Source organism: Embiotoca jacksoni, unplaced genomic scaffold (genome assembly GCF_022577435.1).
Source record: "Embiotoca jacksoni isolate LCO1_2020_lvr unplaced genomic scaffold, fEmbJac1.0.p SCAF_11, whole genome shotgun sequence".
NCBI lineage: Eukaryota > Metazoa > Chordata > Actinopteri > Embiotocidae > Embiotoca > Embiotoca jacksoni.
In genome coordinates this window covers 13,524,975-13,544,146 of record NW_027185241.1, presented here as the reverse complement: position 1 = coordinate 13,544,146, position 19,172 = coordinate 13,524,975, and the positions used below count along the sequence as shown (strand labels likewise).

Genomic DNA, 19,172 nt, shown 5'->3' with positions numbered 1-19,172 from the left:
AACTAAAAGTGCAACATAATCAATATAACCTGTTTTGCTTGCAGCACCACCACGACTTGCTTATACATCTCACTGTGAAGTTCAGGCTGGACTGCAAGATGTGGTAACTTCTAGAAGACTGTGGATTAACAGGTAAGACACTGGTTTAGTTAGTTTACTAAGAATTGGCCGACACAGATTGTGCAAACACACATTTTATTGTAGGAGCTGCTCTTATGAGTGAAGTATTTGATAGCCATAAAACTCAGTAGATCTGATCTTAGTTTAAATTCCTTCACTAATGGAGAAAAATGGAAACCTCTCTCAGCTACTACGGTTATTTGACATCAGCGTTAGCCAACGTCACTCATTGGTTTGTGAACTGCCATTATGAAGCCTCGAGTTTGGCATTTCGGCTGTCCCCAGCTTGCTATTTTAGAGCCAGAAGTAACCATATTTGGATAAACTTGGAAGGAATGAGCGATGAATCTGACTCAATCTGATTATGCCCCACCCACCAATAGCAGAAACTTGACTGCACCACCGGCCTTTCGATCAAACAGACACGTCCTCAAAAACATGTCTTTTTGAGGCCTAATAACATATTAATGATGGACTTATTTTCTGATGGACTACCAGAAAACAAATAAGGAGTAATTTAAGGAAACGACACCATAATAACTCGTGGGGAAAAAATGATTGACTTTGTATTTTATGAGAAGTTGAATGGGAGTCTATGGAGAGACTTTTTGGCGCAAACCCCTAGGGGCCCTCGGTGGTATTACAGCTTAAAGCAATTCAGCATTGGCCTCATTTTTCAGAACCCGTAGCTACATTCCCTTTCATATACAGTCGATGGTCATTTCTATACAGGATACATTTTGCTAACTTTGACTTTTCCTCTCGTGCTGTAAAGTTTCTCGATTGTTGCCATGAAATCTGGTACACGCAACTGTTTCGCTCAGTATAAATGGTTGAAATGTGTCTAACTCTTATTTAGCTCCACCATCAGGCCAAACTTTAAGTTTGTCCAATAGTCTGACTGATCAGCAAATACTGCAAAACTGCAGGTATCCCCACCAGCTTCAACCTTGTCTGTGTTAATACTAATTAGCAAATGCTAGCATGCTAAAACAATAAACTAAGATGGTTAACACAATAACCATTATACCTACTGAACATAAGCACGTGAACATTGGCATTGTGGACATATTGGAATTTTAGCTCAAAGCGGCACTGTGTCTACGTACAGACTTTTAGAATTAAACGGCATCATGTCTCTCTTTACTTTCTTTTAACTGCAGTGCTGTTTCCCGCACTTGTTCTTGAGATGAAGCTGCTGAACTTTAATTAGAAGCAGCTTTTCATTTGATGAGTGTGTGTGCTGAGGCAAGAACCTGCGTCACTTCAAGGATAAGAGCACATTTGATGTTATGTATTTGTGCTTATCTTAACTACTTGTCAGCTGATGACTTCAGTCTGACTACTACAGCTGTGCACACTAGTTGACTGAGTCACGACTCCAAGCGTGCAACGTAAACTGAGCAGCCATTAACCTGATGACTAACCTCCTGTCTGCACTCCTTTGGGCGGAAGATAATGTCTTCCACAATTGTACGATATTGTTATCAGTATTAACGAGAACTTTATGATTATTCAGGTGGCATTTATAAAACTCTGAATTTTATTACTATTTACTATTTATTATTATTTACATTTTATTTTATTAAACCAGAATGTTTACAAAATAATAATCCATGCACCACCTTATTTAACAACAAAAATACAATTTCAAAAATACAATTACGAAGATCAAGCTCTAATGCATACTTAAACATATTAATTGTACACAAATTACAGCTTGTAATATAAGCAGTCGTGAAGAAATGCTCGTTTTTGAATACACAAGTTCAATTTGTCACATCGTTAACAAGGCAATATAGATGAAACTGAAAACACTAGTGATTCACAGCGCTGAGTCCAGGCTCGCCTCCAGGCATGATGTTACTCTTGTACTGTGTTATAGGTTATGAATCAGAGCTGCCTTCACACACCACGGCTGGGGTAAGACAAGACAGGAGTCAAGTAAAAATCCTCCTGATTAACTGGAAACCCAGTTAAGGCCATAGCAGCGTCTGTTGTATAGGAAAATAAACTGTCATCATCACAGTGTTTACCCACCTCTCAGATTTGGAGTAGCATGTATGCTCGTCCCTCCCCCCCTAGGCATTTATGCATACATTAAAATGGTTTGTGAGAGGGTTGGTGCTTGTTTAATTGCAGCAGCTTCTTATCTTTTCTGGCATGTCTTAATCTTGATCAAACATTTTATATATTTATTTTGGTGAAACAAACAGAATTTTGGCAAAATCGTTTTAGGTAAATTTGAGCTGTCTGATGAGACAGTGTGTTGTGGGGGCTCAGTTGAACTCTGCTTCGGAAGATGTTTTACCTCTGAGCCAAAGATATCATTATTGTGTAAGCTGACAGAAGAATACAATCAAAATATGGACAGACACGTGGGCATAGTGACAAAAAACCCTCAGACGAGCACACAGGAGTACAAAGACAGTGGTGTTTTTTTTTTTTTTTTTGTATCAGTCTGTAAAGTAGTTTAATTGCCCAAAAGAAACGAAAGCCCTCATCTTAGAGCAGGTTTCTGTGTTTGCATTCTGTTCTCGTGCCCCTTTTTTTCCACTGCAGTGAATTTACATTGTATGCCAACCCTTGTCTCTTTCACACACACACACACACACACACACACACACACACACACACACACACAGAGCTGGAGTCTGAGGGCAGAGCAGCCTTTTCATGCATGGCTCACTGTGCTTATGTAAGAGCACTACTTAAACCTGGTTACATCACATAACAGGCAGCACTGTGTCAGTGGGTCACTGTGCCACACAGCCACTGAACTACATACACACACACACACACACACACACACACACACACACACACACACACACACACACACATCATGTTGGGCCTTTCACTGGGCATGTGTGAACGGAGCATCGTTGCGTGCTGCGAAGCATTCGGGCACACATCGTGGAGGGACATTCAAGCCTGAGTGTTTGGATGTATTTCTACATATGAATGGTGGTTTTGCCCGATATTTTGTGAGATGCTGTATAATAGAGAATGCTATTAAGTTATAACAAATTTAGAATGGAAAAATGCGTATTATTTTGCTCAGTTAAGCTACTGCTGCGCCTGTAGTGTGCCAGTAGGGGGGCCTCTCTGTTTCCAAATTATATTCCTTGTCTATCCTCTTTTCACCCTTTACCCCAGCTCCAACTCTTCATATTCCCTCCCACCTCTGCCTTCACAAGCAGAACAGCCCATCTCTGTCTCGGCTTCTATTTATTGCCAACACACACACACACACACACACACACACACACACACACACACACACACACAAGGGCTTAAAGGAGGGCAGGACCAACCACTCCCACTGTTCTATAGTTCCATGGTAAACACAGAGGGAGAGAGAGACACGGACCGGGGGAGGAAGACAGAGAGAGAGAGGCAGCGAGGGCGGAGCGTCGCTGCGCTGAAGCCGAGCCCCTCTATGCCTCAGCACGCAGAGTGGAGCAGACGCCAACAGCCACACAAACACACTCCCCTCTCAGTTACATGCACAGTCACACACATAGCACACGCACGCACCACCACCACCACCACTACCACCACCACCACCACCGCCGCCGCCGCCGCCACCACCACCACCACCACACCACACAGTGACGGCTGCCAGGCGCAGTGGGAAGCAAGCCGTCAGGGAGAGAGCTTGAGAAGAAAGAGGGATCGCAGAAGGGAAGAGAAGAAAAGAGACGAGAGTTGGAGGGGGCACCTTGTGGATCAGAAGGGATTTTCCTCTGTGTGAGTGCACGTCTGGATAAGGCTATCTGCTTCTTCCTCAGCGAGAGGAGTTTTTACCGAGGCTTTTTCTTTATGCTCATCCTCCACGCCGGGCTCCACCGATATCTACCTATCTTTCCCCGGAGCTTAACAAAAGAGGGAGGGAGTGAGAAAAAAGGCAGTCACAGCTTCAGCTTCCAGACCACCCTCTCTCCTCCTTCTCCTCCTCCTCCTCCTCCTCTTCTTCTTCTTCTCTCCCCAGCTCCACATCCATGTGTGAGTTCATCGCTGATTTCTCTGTCTTTTGAGGATAGAGCAGAGGACGCCGTGTGTTCTCCGGGATACAGCCGAGCTCCCAGTGGGATCAGGGTCTCGTCTGGTGTAAGAGAGAGGGGGCGGAAGAACGAGACAGGGAAACGGATACACAGGAAGAGAGAAGGAGCCAAAGAGAGAGAGACGCTGGAAACCAAATTGAGGGGCATGTTCAGGGCAGCACAGAAGAGTGAGTCTAATTTTTAGAGTGGAGAGTGCAAGGAACCGGCAAACGGATCCCAACCATTCATCCTTCCTTCTTCATCATCTTCTTCCCTCTCCTTTTACCCTCTCTCACTCCTGCTCCTCACTTCCCTCTATTGTTTCCTGTATTGCCTCCTACTATCCTCTCACATCTTCCTCTCCTCCACCCTCCGCCTCCTTCTCCCCCAGCCTCTCTCCACTGCCACTCGGGAATCTCTCTCTCTCACCTGACCCACAGGGAGGAATGGTTTTGTTGTGAGATCCCAGACAAGTGGACAGACTGAAATCCCAAGTGCTCTTCTCTGTCCTTCTGTCCATCCCTCGCTCCGTGCATTCATCACCTTCACTTGCGCAAGGACAGCGTTCCCTCCGCAGCATCCACTCTTGGAAGCAGTCTTCTGAAGGATCCAGGCCAGTCCCCTCGAAGTGATCGCACCCCCCACCTGTGAGCTTCTATCTCCAGCCTCCAGGACCTTCAATCGGATTCCAGCTACATGGGAAAACGTTTGGAGCAGCAGCCAATGTACCCCCACTACACCTACTACTACCCCCACTATCTCCAGACCAAGGTAGGATGGTCATTGAGGTTGACCTATATTTACCCCTCTACCCTTAAACCAAGTAAAGGTGTTTGTGTGTTGCAAATGTGCATGAGTGTTTCATGTTGAAGCTGCTTCAAAATCATCCAGCAACTCCCCTTTTAATGAACTTTACACCTTCTCTATCTGCTACTGCTTTAAATCTCCTTCTCAACCCGCTCTAGATCAAGACAAAATCAATGTTTTCCAGTGGAAAGTGTGTGATGTTTTTAGTAAATCTCACCTGAGTTGGATTGTTTTGCTTAATCTGTAAACCAGGACCTGATTGTAGCATATCTGAAGAGCATATCCTGGCTTGTGTTTTACCAGTAAAAAAAAAAACGTCCATAGTGTATTTACTATAGCTTTTAAAAAGGCGCCAAGACATACGCTGGAATTGCCTCACAAGACAGTTTGCTAAATAGTCCCGTGTCCCCTGTCCCCCATCTGTCTTTGAACGGGGAGATATTGATGTCACTTCGCCGGATTTTTCCCTTCTCCATCCACTCGGAGCGCTTGACCCCATCCTCCCCTCTCCGACCTCATCAGCTCCAAGTTCAAGTTCAGGGCAGGAGGCCCATCCTTCCTTCAGCCCTTGTTTTCTCTCCTACTTTGTCCCTATTCCACTCTGTCACCCCCCTTCCTCCCCCCCTTTATTATTCCCTCCCTTTGCTGGCCATCCCCAGCTCACACCACTCACCCGTGATAGCATGTTGCAGAAATGATTGATGGAACCCGATAATACTTCTCAGATTACCAAGAATGCAGAAAACTGAGCTCAGTTTTTTTTTTCTTTGTTCCGACTCACACATCAAATGCATACACAGGCCTATCTTGATGAATTTATTCCACCGATGCACACAGTGACACACACTCTGATTCTTCTATCACCAAGAAGAAGAAAATAGATTACGGAGGCCTGATCGATCGCTCCTGCATCATATCACCCGCCATTTCCTTTGTCTCCTGTGATTCATTTGTTTGTTTGTTTTTTTTTCTTTTGTGTCATAGTAAATGTGAGGAGTTGGCAGGTTTGCTGTGATATTTAGTAAAAGTGTGCATGTCAGTGGGTGACAGAGATGCAGAGCGAAGCAAAGAAAGAAGGTGTGGGAGTGCTTTGAGAACAGAGAGATCATGCTATTGAGTGGACACAGTGTGGGAAGAGCAGGTAAGAAAATTATTGCTAGACTGCGAGCAAACTGAGTGCAGACTGCAGGATCCATTTGCAACCCAATAGCAACATTATGCGGAGTCCTAGATACTATTAGTCAAACCAACAATACATACATCATGTCGTTTTTTTCCTTGACTGAAACATTTCATTTATGTTTATTATTTAGTATTAAACAGCATCCAAATAAGTCCAATTCTGATGCATTATTATCAGTAAAGTCCTGCAGTTAAGGAGGATATCCCTAATAATGTCTAAGTAGCTCTGTATCTCCAAACTTGAATGTTTTTCATTTACTTTTAACAAAATAAAATGTCAAATTATGTGTGTCTCGTAATTACAAAAGCATTCACCGTAAAGAGTAGATTCTCTACCCATATCAAATGTGTCCTGTATGTAGTAGTATAAAACTCACAGATTACGAGCGGATGTTCGGCTGCTTTCATTTTTGAATTTAAAAATTGTTCCACATTGAAGACATTTTCACTGCTGGTTAACTTTTTATATCACATGCCTGGCCGCCGTTGTGGACAATGTAAGTTCATGACAAACACTTCACAGATGAAAGCTGGTGGAGTCCAATAAACAATAGATTGAAATATTAAAGGGTGGGAGGGTTTTTGTCACTGGTATAGATTGGCTAAAACATGTCTTGATTCTTCCAAGTTTTATTCCTTCTCTGTGCTCTTTAATTGTGATGGGCAGATTGTAGTTTTGACAATAGTTGCTGTCCACATGTTTGATCTAGTAACACTGATTTGGCCCGGGCAAGTACATGCTGACTAAAATCTCCTTCATTTTTTGGTTTTAGTTTCGAAAACAAATGAACCTTTCCCAATTAACTACACTTGCAGATTGCACTTGCGGCATGTCGGCATTACCCACTTATCGGCTGATTGGAACTGCTCACTTTCACATCTGGGAGCTGTCTGATGAAGATGAACAAACAGAAGCTGGGAACTGTTTGTTAATGCACATCTGTGGTTCGGTTGTAATAAACAACATCGATGATAAGCTCGCCTTTTTGTTTGCTAATCTGGAAGAGTAAATGCATGTCTGCTGCTGGATAATATAAACCACTTTGTTTCTAAATGTATTTTTAATGAAAGAAACTGCAAGGGTACAAATGCTGATTATCTCTTGGCAAAAGTGTTCATTGTTGGTTATATTAGAATAGAAAACACAGAATTTATCATTTTGATCAATTCTTTTCTTTTTTTTTTTTCTTTTTTTTTTTTTAAATCAAATGATGCTCAGAATTGTTCTTGGTAGGATTCCTCTGTGGCAGCACCACCTACTGAAGATTTAGATACTTTTAAATTGTTGTGATCCCATCAGGTTTATAATTAACTTAAAATGGGATCTTATTTAATTTCCTAGCAATAACAAAGAAGCACTGTTTCAATATTCACGTCAGGAGCATCCAATAAAATTCCCCGTGTGATTTGTAGGTTTATTGCAGAAGATATTATGCCGCATGCACATGCAGGTTAGATTAACTTCAACGTTTGATGCTTGTCTATTTTATGTGTACAGATGTCAGCATGTCACACTGCTGTCTCTTGTTCTATGATTTATCTCCATCAGTTCAAGGTCATCTCATTTCTCTCAGGTATCTGCAACAGGCATCTGGCCCAGACCATCACTTCATTCCTTCCCCTCCATCCATCCATCCATCCATCCATCCCTCCCTCCCTCCCTCCCTCCCTCTCTCTCTCTCTTCCTCTCTCCCTCTCTCCCTCCCTCCCTCCCTCCCTCCTCTCTCTCTCTCTCTCTCTCTCTCTCTCTCTCTCTCTCTCTCTCTCTCTCTCTCTCTCTCTCTCTCTCTCTCTGCTGTCAAGGTCAAATCAAATTGGATCCTACCTTACCCTCTTAGCTGCGCTGCCAGGGTGCGTGTGTGGTCGCTCACATGCGTTCGTATGTGAATAAAACCCGCATCCGTGACTGTACATGAGACTGTAACTTTGTCCCGTCAATTCATGTGAGAACATGAACTGAATATATTTGCTCACTTCTGTGTGGATAAGTGCAGGCGAGTATCCTGTGTGAGGTAATGAGTGCGTGTGTGTGTGTATGTGTTTGTATGTGTGTGTGTGTGTGTGGCTGGCCTCTGTACAGGGACTCTCCCCTGCCTGACCCCTTTTCAATGCAGCTTACTGTCATTAAAGCTCTCCAGGTCCCAGAAGACCAGTTCTGTGTGTGTTTGCATGTGCGTGTGCGTGTCCAAGGCCCCATAGAATAGCATCTGTATGGACCTGGACAACAACCAAGTGTTTGATCTGACTGTTCTGCTCTCTGACTTCAAACATGAAGAGTATCTGTGTGTGCGAGTGTGTGTACATGTGTGTGTGTACATGTGTGTGTGGGTGTGACTGTAAGTGTGCTAGTGGTTTTCAAGCTCCTTCTCTTGTGTGCACGATGGACAAAAGCCGACGAAGACTAAACCAGTTGTATTTATTGAGTGATCTCTCTTCAGCGCTTTCGCACACTTTACACCTCTCTCTCTCTCTCTCTCTCTCTCGCTCTCTCCTCCTTTTGCTTACTGATCTGATCGGCCTCTTATTAATCTTGATTCCAGCAAGTGGAGGTTCTCCTCCTGTGGAAATCAATCACGTGTGTGTGTGTGTGTGTGTGTGTGTGTGTGTGTGTGTGTGTGTGTGTGTGTGTGTGTGTGTGTGTGTGTGTGTGTGTGTGTGTGTGTGTGTGTGTATATGTGTGTGTGTGTATATGTGCCCTGGTTTCGTTGCCTCACAATCCCAATCTTTAAACCGACACACTCCTTACACTCATGCGCCACCTTCACACAAAGGCAGTTATGAAACGCCTTGCTTAAACCAACAATGCTCAGCCAGATGACAGAGGGTGTATAAATGTGTGGCTGTTAAACAGAGATTTGCTCTTGCTCTGCCTCCGTAATGGGCTGTAGATACAGTTAGTGTATATTAACCGGTGTGTGGGGAGGGGCATCACGGCTTCTTATGCAAGCCTAGTGGCCCTTAATCATGGCTACACGAGGGTATGAGGGGAGCAGGGGGAGGGTTAATGCTCAAGAGCAGCTGCATTGTTGCATTCACTGTGTGATTTGTTCAAATTTAACCAGGAGGGGACAAGCTATAGCACAAATCTATCATTCTTAAGTACAAGTAAGGTTTAAGATTTCTTTAATTGCCCCTGTGAGCTGGTTTCACTTGATATATTTTTGATGCCTGTTCTGTTGCTGAACAATCATGATTAATAATTGACTGAAAGCGTTTTTCTTTGCAGAAAATCCAGACTGTAAAAGTCCCTGACCGGACCAGATGAAAGTGCTAAACAAATCGTTGTAGCTTGTAATTGTCAATGTGATTTTTGAGTGTGGTCGTGGTGGAATGTGTTATCACAGCATTCATCTTTTTAAGATGTGGACAAGTGGCATTCATATACATTACTTTTGGTTTTGACAAATAATACATGTTAAATCCATTCGTTCTTTCCTACTCTGGAGTTTCTCATCGTCCGAAATCATGTAAATTATATGCTGGACACTTCTTAAGATCTTCCTTATCTTTAGTTAATTTACTGAAACCCTTTTTTAGTCCATCTCATTCCCAGTTATGACTTTATTGCTCTAATTTTAAACATGTTTTGCACTGTTTAGACTGTGCAGATGATTTTATGACTACGTGCTGTATGTCTGCGTGTGAACTTTAATCCGTACATGCACACAAGAAGCACCTCAGTGGAGCTATTCACGTCTCTCTTTTTTTTTGTAATCATTTTAGCTTCTGATGCTGATTGACTGAGGATGTGAATCTTTGATGATAATCACTAAGGGCGAGATAAGAGAGGCTAACAGAAAAAAAAAAAAGTCACATTATCAGCCAGCCGATCATTATTTCGCTGCAGATCAGTGTGCTAATATGCTCAGCGGCACACAAGGAGCTTTAATTAGGGTAATGAGAAACAGCATTCAGCTGATATCAAAGTAATGACACATGCGGACATGCCTGGACATCTAAATAGAATATCCCATCCTTTCAAAAATGAGCTTTTCACATTCAATTACTCTCTATTATGTGCAAGATAAATGTGGTCAGTGAGTTGGCTTAGCTGTGATGAGCAAACATCAGAAAGGCAGGAGGAAAAGAGGGACGCACACACACACAACATGGAAATACTCGTGTAAACAAAGAGAACAACACCAAAAAAAAAACAAAAAAAAAACGGATTAACTCGTCCACTGATCTTTTCATTTTCACCTTCCTCCGTCATTCCCTGTCTCCGTCTGAGCTTTTTGCTCCTCCTCTCGTCAAACACGGAGTACTTTCCTCTTAGCGGGAACAGCGACCATAAATTATGCAGCGCACATCTCGCACACGTACAGACGCCGTGTGTTTAGTGTGCTAAGTAAACAGAGTGTATAGGGGTTTATAGCCCGGCTTGCATTCTGCTCATGACCTGCTTCTCCTCGCACATCTGCCAGTTTGCATCGGTTGTAGTTTTACAACCGCTAAAATTATAATGTGCGTGTTGTTTAAAGACCCAGCTATTCTGTTTGGATCTCAGCACTGATCTCGACAGCGTCATATGCCAATGTAGAGGAGAGAGAATGGCCTTATGTTGCCTTCTTCTAATGCCCTACCCAGCACTGCTTTTTCTCTACCTCTCTCCCACTGTGTTCTGGGCTCTCTCTCTCTCTTTCTCTCTCTCCCTCTCTCCTACCATCTGTTCAGTGTGCCGGGCCTGGGTAGTTTTTACTGCTTAAAAGGGACTCTCCTAACCACCCATATATGTCCATTTATTATTCTCCGTGGGCTGTTCTATTCTTGTCCCGGTACAGTAGCGGATGCCGACTATCGCCTCACCGTGTTGGAATAGTGAGTGAAAAAGCTTCAGTGGGTCAGCACACGCACGGAGGGGTGAGAGAAGCTGACCACTGCCAGTTTTGTAATAGAAAAATATGTGGAGGAGGGAGGGAGGAAGGAGGATAGAGGAGAAAAAGGGATTTGAAGGAGAAACATATCAAAAAAAAAAAAAAAAAAAAAAAAAACGGGAACAGATGGCTGTGGCAAAAAGAATTCGAAAGAAGAAGAAGAAGAAGAAAAAAAAGAGAGATAGCGATCCGAAGGGAAATAAAGAGCAATGCAGCGAAGGAGACAGAAGTTGTAGCCTGGGTCAGGGAATAATGGTGCTGCTGCATTTTTAATAGTTGGCCACTTTGTAGCGACCCTTGTCTAATGGATTCTCTGCCTCTTAAAAGCTCCTGTCAGAGCTCTCTCCCTCAAACAGTTACACTACAGAAATTGCTGAGGGCTCCAACAGTCCCCAACACTTCCTGATACCAGGTCCAAAAGTCTAATATTGTCTGACAGCAAACATAATTCCAGTTAGTGCGCAGATGTTTCGGCAAATCGTGTCTGTAGCTGAATATACCGACGTCCAAGACTTCGCACTGATACCACGACTCTTTGAGATGTATGGCTCTGGCCGTCAGCGCGCTGCTTTTTAGAACAGCGTGCGAAGTGCCTGGCAAAGGCTTTATAGGTGGGATGTAAAGGAGAGGCAAAGAGCGCAATCTAGTGCTGTTAGCTATTTCAAGTGTTTGTGTGTCAGCGCATAGAGTAAACAGCCAGGGGCGGATTTTTTTTGGAGATCGGAGATGATTATGTCCAGGCTTTTACAAATGCCAGTCTCGCTGTTTACGAACTGTGGCCGTAAAATATACAGTAAATACAGAATGTTTAGACACATTTTTGGCATGTGTAAAATGACAATATAAGAATAAATTTTTGCGGATAGTTTTACAGTATAGTATAGCTTTTGCTGTGTCCTTGTGACCCAGCCAGCTGCCTGTGTTTCAGTCAAAGCCAGCTGGTGTTCACAGACAATATAAACAATGCACACTGTATAAAATGATATATTGTGTGGTGTTTAAAGATGCTCATTGTTTGTCTTTTGATCCAGAAGCCGACTATCATTCTCACTTAGGATAATTATTATCACTGGATCATTTCATCAGATTGAAATGTCTGTGTACAACAGCTACCTGCTTGTGATAATAGGAGCTAATCAGCACAAACATCACTGAGCATGGACAATTAAGGCCTTCACCCTTACCATCACATCTGTAAGAGAGAGTTTTGATATACGTTTTAGAAACTGGCCAAAAATGGTCAACAATTCCATGAAACCACTGTCTGCACAATATAGAGTGAGATGGCAAAATATGGTGTACCGTTAAATGGTTTATCCAGGTGACAAAGTTGACACATCTTTTCATCCAGCATCTCACCTCCATGTAACAGTTGTTCTTGAGTCATTTGCCTGTTCAACCCAAATTGTGTGTAAATAAACTGAGTAAACAGTTTTTGGGTCGCCAGCTTTTTTGTTCTTGCTGGACTTTGGATTGGATTTTGACTTGCGACACGACTCTAATTGTGACCTACCTGTTGTTCAGAGTATTGTCCTTGAATATTTTCTCATCATTAAAATGAAAGAAAGGGGTTGTTATGTTGGGATTCTTATCAGTGTCTGGTTCAGTCAGGTGTCAGTGTCTATGTTAAGGATCCATAGCTGATCTGTGTGGGAGCCTTTTGACTCCAAACCTGTTGACCCTGCTGTTCATGTGCTCAGCTTTTTACACTGTAGGCAGACTTGGGAGAAATAGATCCAACAGGGCATTACACATGGGCAAATGTTGTCTGTATTAATTTTGTCTATACATCTTAATGTATCTTAATGAACAAAAGGAATGTTTCATTTGTTTAGCAAACGGAAATCTTTTGTTGAACACTTTTTAGATTTTATTTAGACGGTTTATTGTCTGTATGTAAAAGTAAAATATTTTGTGTTCACAGACTGAACACATTTCTGTCACTGAAAGTGTAAATCTATGGCACACAATCATTATATGCATGCACGCTGTGCATTAAGTGCATGATGTTATTATTGCTATCGACGTGAGGATTTGGTCAGCGCTTTTTCTGATTCTCATTTGTCATTCATTGTGTGAACTCCCTGATGGGAGTGTGACAAGGTGGGGTGCGAGGGGTTTGTGCATTGGTGGGTGAGTGATCCCTCCACCAGGGACCACAGAGATAATTGAAAGAACGGCCTGAGGGATTTTCCCCATATGTTGTTCTTTATCCTACTTAGCTGTTGCTTCTTTATATATCTGCTCTCTTTTCCTTTCTCATTCTCTCTCCTATCTTTGTCCATTCTTGTCTCTTTCCACCCTTGAATACTCGTGCACAGTAAGTATGAATCGATCTGTGATGTTAAACACATTCCAGTAATTTTGTCATTAACCCCTCTCTCTTCAGGGGCAGAATGCTTTTTTAATATCCTCTGCTGGATGCGTGACACCAGCCATTTATGGTGAGAGGAGCGACTAAAAAGGGTAGTCATAGCTGCAGCCAAAGGGAGTTGAATTTTTCAGTGGAGAGAATGTGAAAAATATTCCACAGATAACCTTTCGCTGCATACAGAAGAGTCAAAGAATGTCTCAACCAGCTTCTTTAGAGTGGCTGTCGTTACCTGTGGACTTCGTGGCATGAGCCTGTTAAATGTAGTAAAACCAGAACTAATTAGAATTGTAACTAATCTATAAATGTAGAAATACTACTCGAGGGTCAAAAGTTGAGATCTATTCACACATCTTTCAAAGGCATTTCCACCGCATACCTTCTGCCCACCACAACCACCTGCCTCTACGACACTCTCATATCTCTTAATAAAAAAAGGCATTCATTCCCTGTGTCACAAAGTAAATAAAGAGAATGAATACAGATGATGTGCAGTATATAATTCAAGTGCAATGCAGCCTAATCATGTATGATACATCCTTCTTGTGTTGTGAGTTGGAACCTCCAGTATCCTGTAGGAACTAACAGACCCCTGCTAAACCCCTGCATCAACTGTAAATCCAGCGTAAGATAAGTTAGATTTGGCTCAGACAGGCTGACATAAAGTCACAGAGCTCATTATTTATTTCCACAAATGAGCTTTAATAGCATGTATGGTACACGTTAAACCACACAATGAAGTTATAGCTCGCAAAATGAGTTCCTGGTACTTGGAGAGATTTCTCACCCAAGTTTTTTCTGGGTCAAATAACTGCAGGGCACCGGGGTTTTTAAGTGCTTGTGTATCTGTTTGAATACATTAAGTTGTGTGTGCTGAAGAGTAATGTGTGTCTTAAAAAAAACCTGCCACCTCCTAAACAGATTACCTTTTTCAACAAAGTGTAAAATGTGCAACCAAAAAGATAAAACGTCAAGAACTTTTAACAAATAGTATTATTTTGATCACAAGATAAGCCTTCCATCATTAGGACTTTAGAGGCGTCCAACAGATGAGCATCAGGCCCAGAACATACTTAATTAATGGTCCCATTCCTCAAACCACTTAACCAATGATACAATCTTCTACATGTGGGGAACTCTTCTTCATTGCCTGTACATGCAGTGAGTATTTCAGCTCAGCAATAAGAAAGCTCGAGCCCAGTCTCACATCAAATTTTGGTCCAAATATGTTGATATCACATTAAAGGCTCTAAAATTGTGAAATGCCTACATTTAAGATTGAGTTGTTGAAGAAGAAAGTCATACGACAGAGTAGAAAGAGCGACAGTGTCAGGTGTCAATCAACAAAAATCAGCGTGGATTTTTTTTTTTAATGTAACGTATTTAACTTAACGTACACAATGTAACTCAACTTATGTACACAGGACTTTTACCCAAGAGAGCAGCATTAGAGTAAATCAAAAAATTATTGTGGATTTATATCAAGTGTAAGTAAGTAAACTTAAGTGACGTATTTAACTTCCATAGCGTAACCAAGTCGTTTTGGTGCCTAAGCCTCACCAAACTGCGGCCATCTCACATCAAACCCAAACCAAAGATGTGCAAACTTGGAAAATGATGTACTGAAATAACAGCAGAAGATGAATAATTTGTTTGCTTGTCATAGAGTATATTCTATCTCAAAAAGTATATTTTTACAAGGTGTTGTTCCATTTGTATTCATATTTATTTATACTATTTCATAAAAACATTCTTATTAATCTAATTCACATTAGGAAAATTCCAATTGAAATGAGAGAAATTCAAGTTTCTCAGGAAAATGATAATAAATCCCTGCAAAGTTATTATCTTAAAACCCCTGGTAAATATTCCACCCTTGCACAAAGTACCCACTCCTTGATACTTCAGTGTCTCACCTGAGCTGCTAACCACTGATACTGTTTAAATCCATGTCACTAGAGAGTGCTTGCAAGTACACAGGAAACATGTTTTGCATCGAGAGGCACAGCTGGGCAGCTCAAGAGTGTGAGCAAACTCCAGAGCCCGACCTCTGCACACTTTCTTTCTCCATTTGAGAGGAATATTTAAAGAAAACACAGTTAGACTCCATAAAACTGCCACAGTGTTTGCCCTTGCAGACAGTTTAGCTGGGCTACAGACACACTCTTGTCCCTGAGCCAGAGGTGGCTGGCCAGGCCAAGCATCTCCTATTCCCTGCTAATGAAATCCTGAATAAAACCCTCCGTGCTCAGCTTGATACCACACAGACACACACACACACAATTGCACAAGCACAAACACAAATACAGACACCCACTCACCAGAGTTCTGGTACACTTGCACATATGCACGTACACACACAGAACCCCCTGCAGTCCAAGCCAGGGATTATCCTGTGAAAAAAAACTCTCCTTTTGTTGGACCCCAGTCAAATTACTTTTTGGAGCTCTCATACTTTTATCAGAGCTGTCTGCGTAACACTCTCTCTCTCTCTGTGTGTGTGTGTGTGTGTGTGTGTGTGTGTGTGTGTGTGTGTGTGTGTGTGTGTGGTGGCGGTGGCGGCGGCGGCGGCACTCATGTTAAAGCAGTCCAAACATAGGCTGTTGCTAATTGCAGGGAGCACATCCAAAGTGAATGGTCACGAATGACTCTTGAAAGTAAGCTGTATCTTATATTTCCCTTAATTTGTGTGTGTGTGTGTGTGTGTGTGTGTGTGTGTGTGTGTGTGTGTGTGTGTGTGTGCCTGCTCATGTGCCAGAGACATTCTAAAGATAGTATGACACCAAATCACCATGCTGTTGTGTCTGTTGGCAGGCTGCTTTGATATTTGTGACATTTCAACTTGACATCTATGAATAAAGACATCAATACTTATAAACAAGATCGTGGTTAAAGTTGCACTTCCTGTGGGCCTGCCTGAACTCTGTAATGGCAGTCAAAGGGTAGTCCTACTTTTGTTCAGTGGATGATGATTTACGGGGGGTACCAACTCTCCGCCTGGGCGACGGCCATCTCAGTTGACTGGCCACAGATTGTTAAGCTACATTCAACTTTTATTCATTCACTCTGCTGGGTCTCCTCAGGGACTAGCAGTCTTTTTCAAAGTTGTGTGAGGTTGTGTTGTAAGTATATTTTGCTGTGCGCCGGTCTGTGAGTGTGTACACGTTGAAGAGCCCGCATGTGCGAGATGTGTGTTTGTGCTTGTGCCCGAGACACAGAGATGAGGCGAGGGTGCCAAAGTGAGAGATAACCAGAGACTAACAACGAAGGAGGAGATGTGCGCGTGTGCGCACGTGCATGTGTGTGTCGAGGGTGCAAACTAGCTTTGTAGCTCTCAGTGAAGTGTTGATTTAAGTGGAAGTGGAGGGAGGAGATGGGATAAAAGGCCTGACTAGATTAGGCTGGCACACACTACTGAAGCGTGCTGTGCTGCCTGGCCTTTCAGCGCTTTCTGTATTGAGTGTGTGCGCCTCAGAGACATGTGTGACAATGTTTGAATGGGGTTTGTGTGCGCAACTGTTGGATGCAGTTTTTCTGCAGCTGTACAATAAAGCAGCAGATTAGCAGAGCCACCGGAGCTACTATAACAGCATTGAGAGCACGAATCATTGTTCTGACATCTCAGCAATATTCTGTGCTGTACATAATGTATGTTACCACTGAGAAGTGCTATTGTGACGGGGGGTGGGGGGGGGGAGGGGGGTGCGCGCGGTGGAGGTTTTACGATGTCGTCCACACTTTTTACCAAATGTCCCAGATTCTTTATCTGAATGGAGGAGATAGGAAGTAGATACCAGCCAATGCAGCTTTTTCTTTCATCTTGATTTCCTTTAATGTACGTATAACCTTTCAGTTCCTGCCCGTAGGAGGCTGAATTACTGCATATTCAAGCTCCCCCACCCTACAGCCCACTATTTAAAATCAAGGTAGACTCCAACAATAATAGTTCACTGGCTAAGTCGCTTGCAGATCTGTCTTTCTACGTTAGTGTCTCTGTGTGCAGGAGACTGACAGCTGAGGGTAAAAATAACATTTAAAGTGGTTTTAAATGCTTGAGGTGTGCTTGATTTAACGTGAACAGACAACATAATAGCTTCAAAAGTGCGAACACTGCCTGTAAAAATGACAAAGTCGTCCGCCTTCTTGCTTTTTCAAATTTTGAGCGTCTATTCCTCTTGTTCTTTTGGCGAGGTTTGAAGAGCAGCAGAAGCTCACTTTATCATTGGCAAGGTGTTTGTACAGTGAGGTTTAACAATCATTGGGCCTTTATTATCAACAAGCTGGTGCTAAAAACACAGTTGAACGAGTGGGAGTCCATGGGCTGACACATTTTGGCAGCAGCATTGTGAGAGTGAACTGAAGCTGCTGCTAAATAATAATTTATAACAATTTATTTATTGTTCAGTGGGTGAACAGGGGCTAAATAATAATTTTTTTAAAAAAAGCACAGCAAACTACACAAATATGCCATTTTTGTGCTGAACCATTGGAGGAGACGGCAATAGTTGTCTGCTACTTGCGGCACAGCAGCAACCTGCATTTTTCATTGATTTAACTTCCTGTATGAATAATAATGATCCTGGCAGGCAGTATCTCCATGTGCATGTATGTTTGTATGCACATGCTCACTTGCATGTATACACTGTGTGCACAATAATTAGGCAAGTGAGTATTTTGACCATGTCATTTTTATGCATATTTTCCAACTCCAAGCTGTATAAACTTGAATGCCTATTGGATTTAAGCATATCAGGTGATGTGTATTTGTGTAATGAGGGAGGATGTGGCTTAAGGAGATCAACACCCTATATCAAGGTGTGCATAATTATTAGGCAGCTTCTTTTCCTCAGGCAAAATGGGCCAAAAAATAAATTTAACTGATTCTGAAAAGTCAAAAATTGTAAAAAGTCTTTCAGAGGGATGCAACACTCTTGAAATTGCTCAGATATCGGGGCGTGATCACAGAACCATCAAACGTTTTGTTGTAAATAGTCAACAGGGTCGCAAGAAACGTGTTGAGAAAAAAAAGACGCAAATTAACTGCCAAAGATTTGAGAACAATCAAACATGAAGCTACCAGGAGGCCATTATCCTCCAGTGCTGTCATATTCCAGAACTGCAATCTACCTGGAGTGCCCAGAAGTACGAGGTGTTCAGTGCTCAGAGACATGGCCAAGGTGAGGAAGGCTGAAACCCGACCACCACTGAACAAGACACATAAGTTGAAACGTTAAGACTGGGCCAAGAAATATCTAAAGACATATTTTTCAAAGGTTTTATGGACTGAATAGATGAGAGTGACTCTTGACAGACCAGATGGATGGGACGGTGGCCGGATCAGTAGCGGGCACAGAGCTCCACTTCGACTCAGACGCCAGCAAGGTGGAGGTGGGGTACTGGTATGGGCTGGTATTATTAAAGATGAGCTAGTTGGACCTTTTCGGTTTGAAGATGGACTCAAAATCAACTCCCAAACCTACTGCCAGTTTTTAGAAGACACTTTCTTCAAGCAGTGGTACAGGAAAAAGTCTGGATCTTTTAAGAAGACCATGATTTTTATGAAGGACAACGCTCCATCGTATACATCGAAGTACTCCATTGCGTGGCTAGCCAGTAAAGGCCTTAACAATGAAAGAATAATGACATGGCCCCCTTCCTCACCTGACCTAAACCCTGTTCAAAACTTATGGGCACTTCTTAAATGGGAGATTTACGATGAAGGGAAACAGTCCACCTCTCTGAACAGTGTCTGGGAGGCTGTGGTTGCTGCTG

The 19,172-nt window shown here is 42.6% G+C and overlaps 1 protein-coding gene across 3 annotated transcripts in view; it reads left to right on the top strand.

Moving 5' to 3' along the window:
- The first annotated feature begins 3,567 nt into the window (after positions 1–3,567).
- Positions 3,568–19,172, top strand: part of LOC138194470 (RNA-binding motif, single-stranded-interacting protein 3-like) — a 119,109-nt gene continuing 103,504 nt past the window's right edge. For 2 of the 3 annotated variants that reach the window (XM_069143232.1, XM_069143235.1), the window contains exon 1: positions 3,568–4,937. In XM_069143232.1, coding sequence (XP_068999333.1) covers positions 4,863–4,937 — 75 coding nt within the window. In that variant the 5' untranslated portion in view covers positions 3,568–4,862. The remainder of the gene's footprint in view (positions 4,938–19,172) is intronic. The other variant, XM_069143233.1, reaches the window with a different exon arrangement.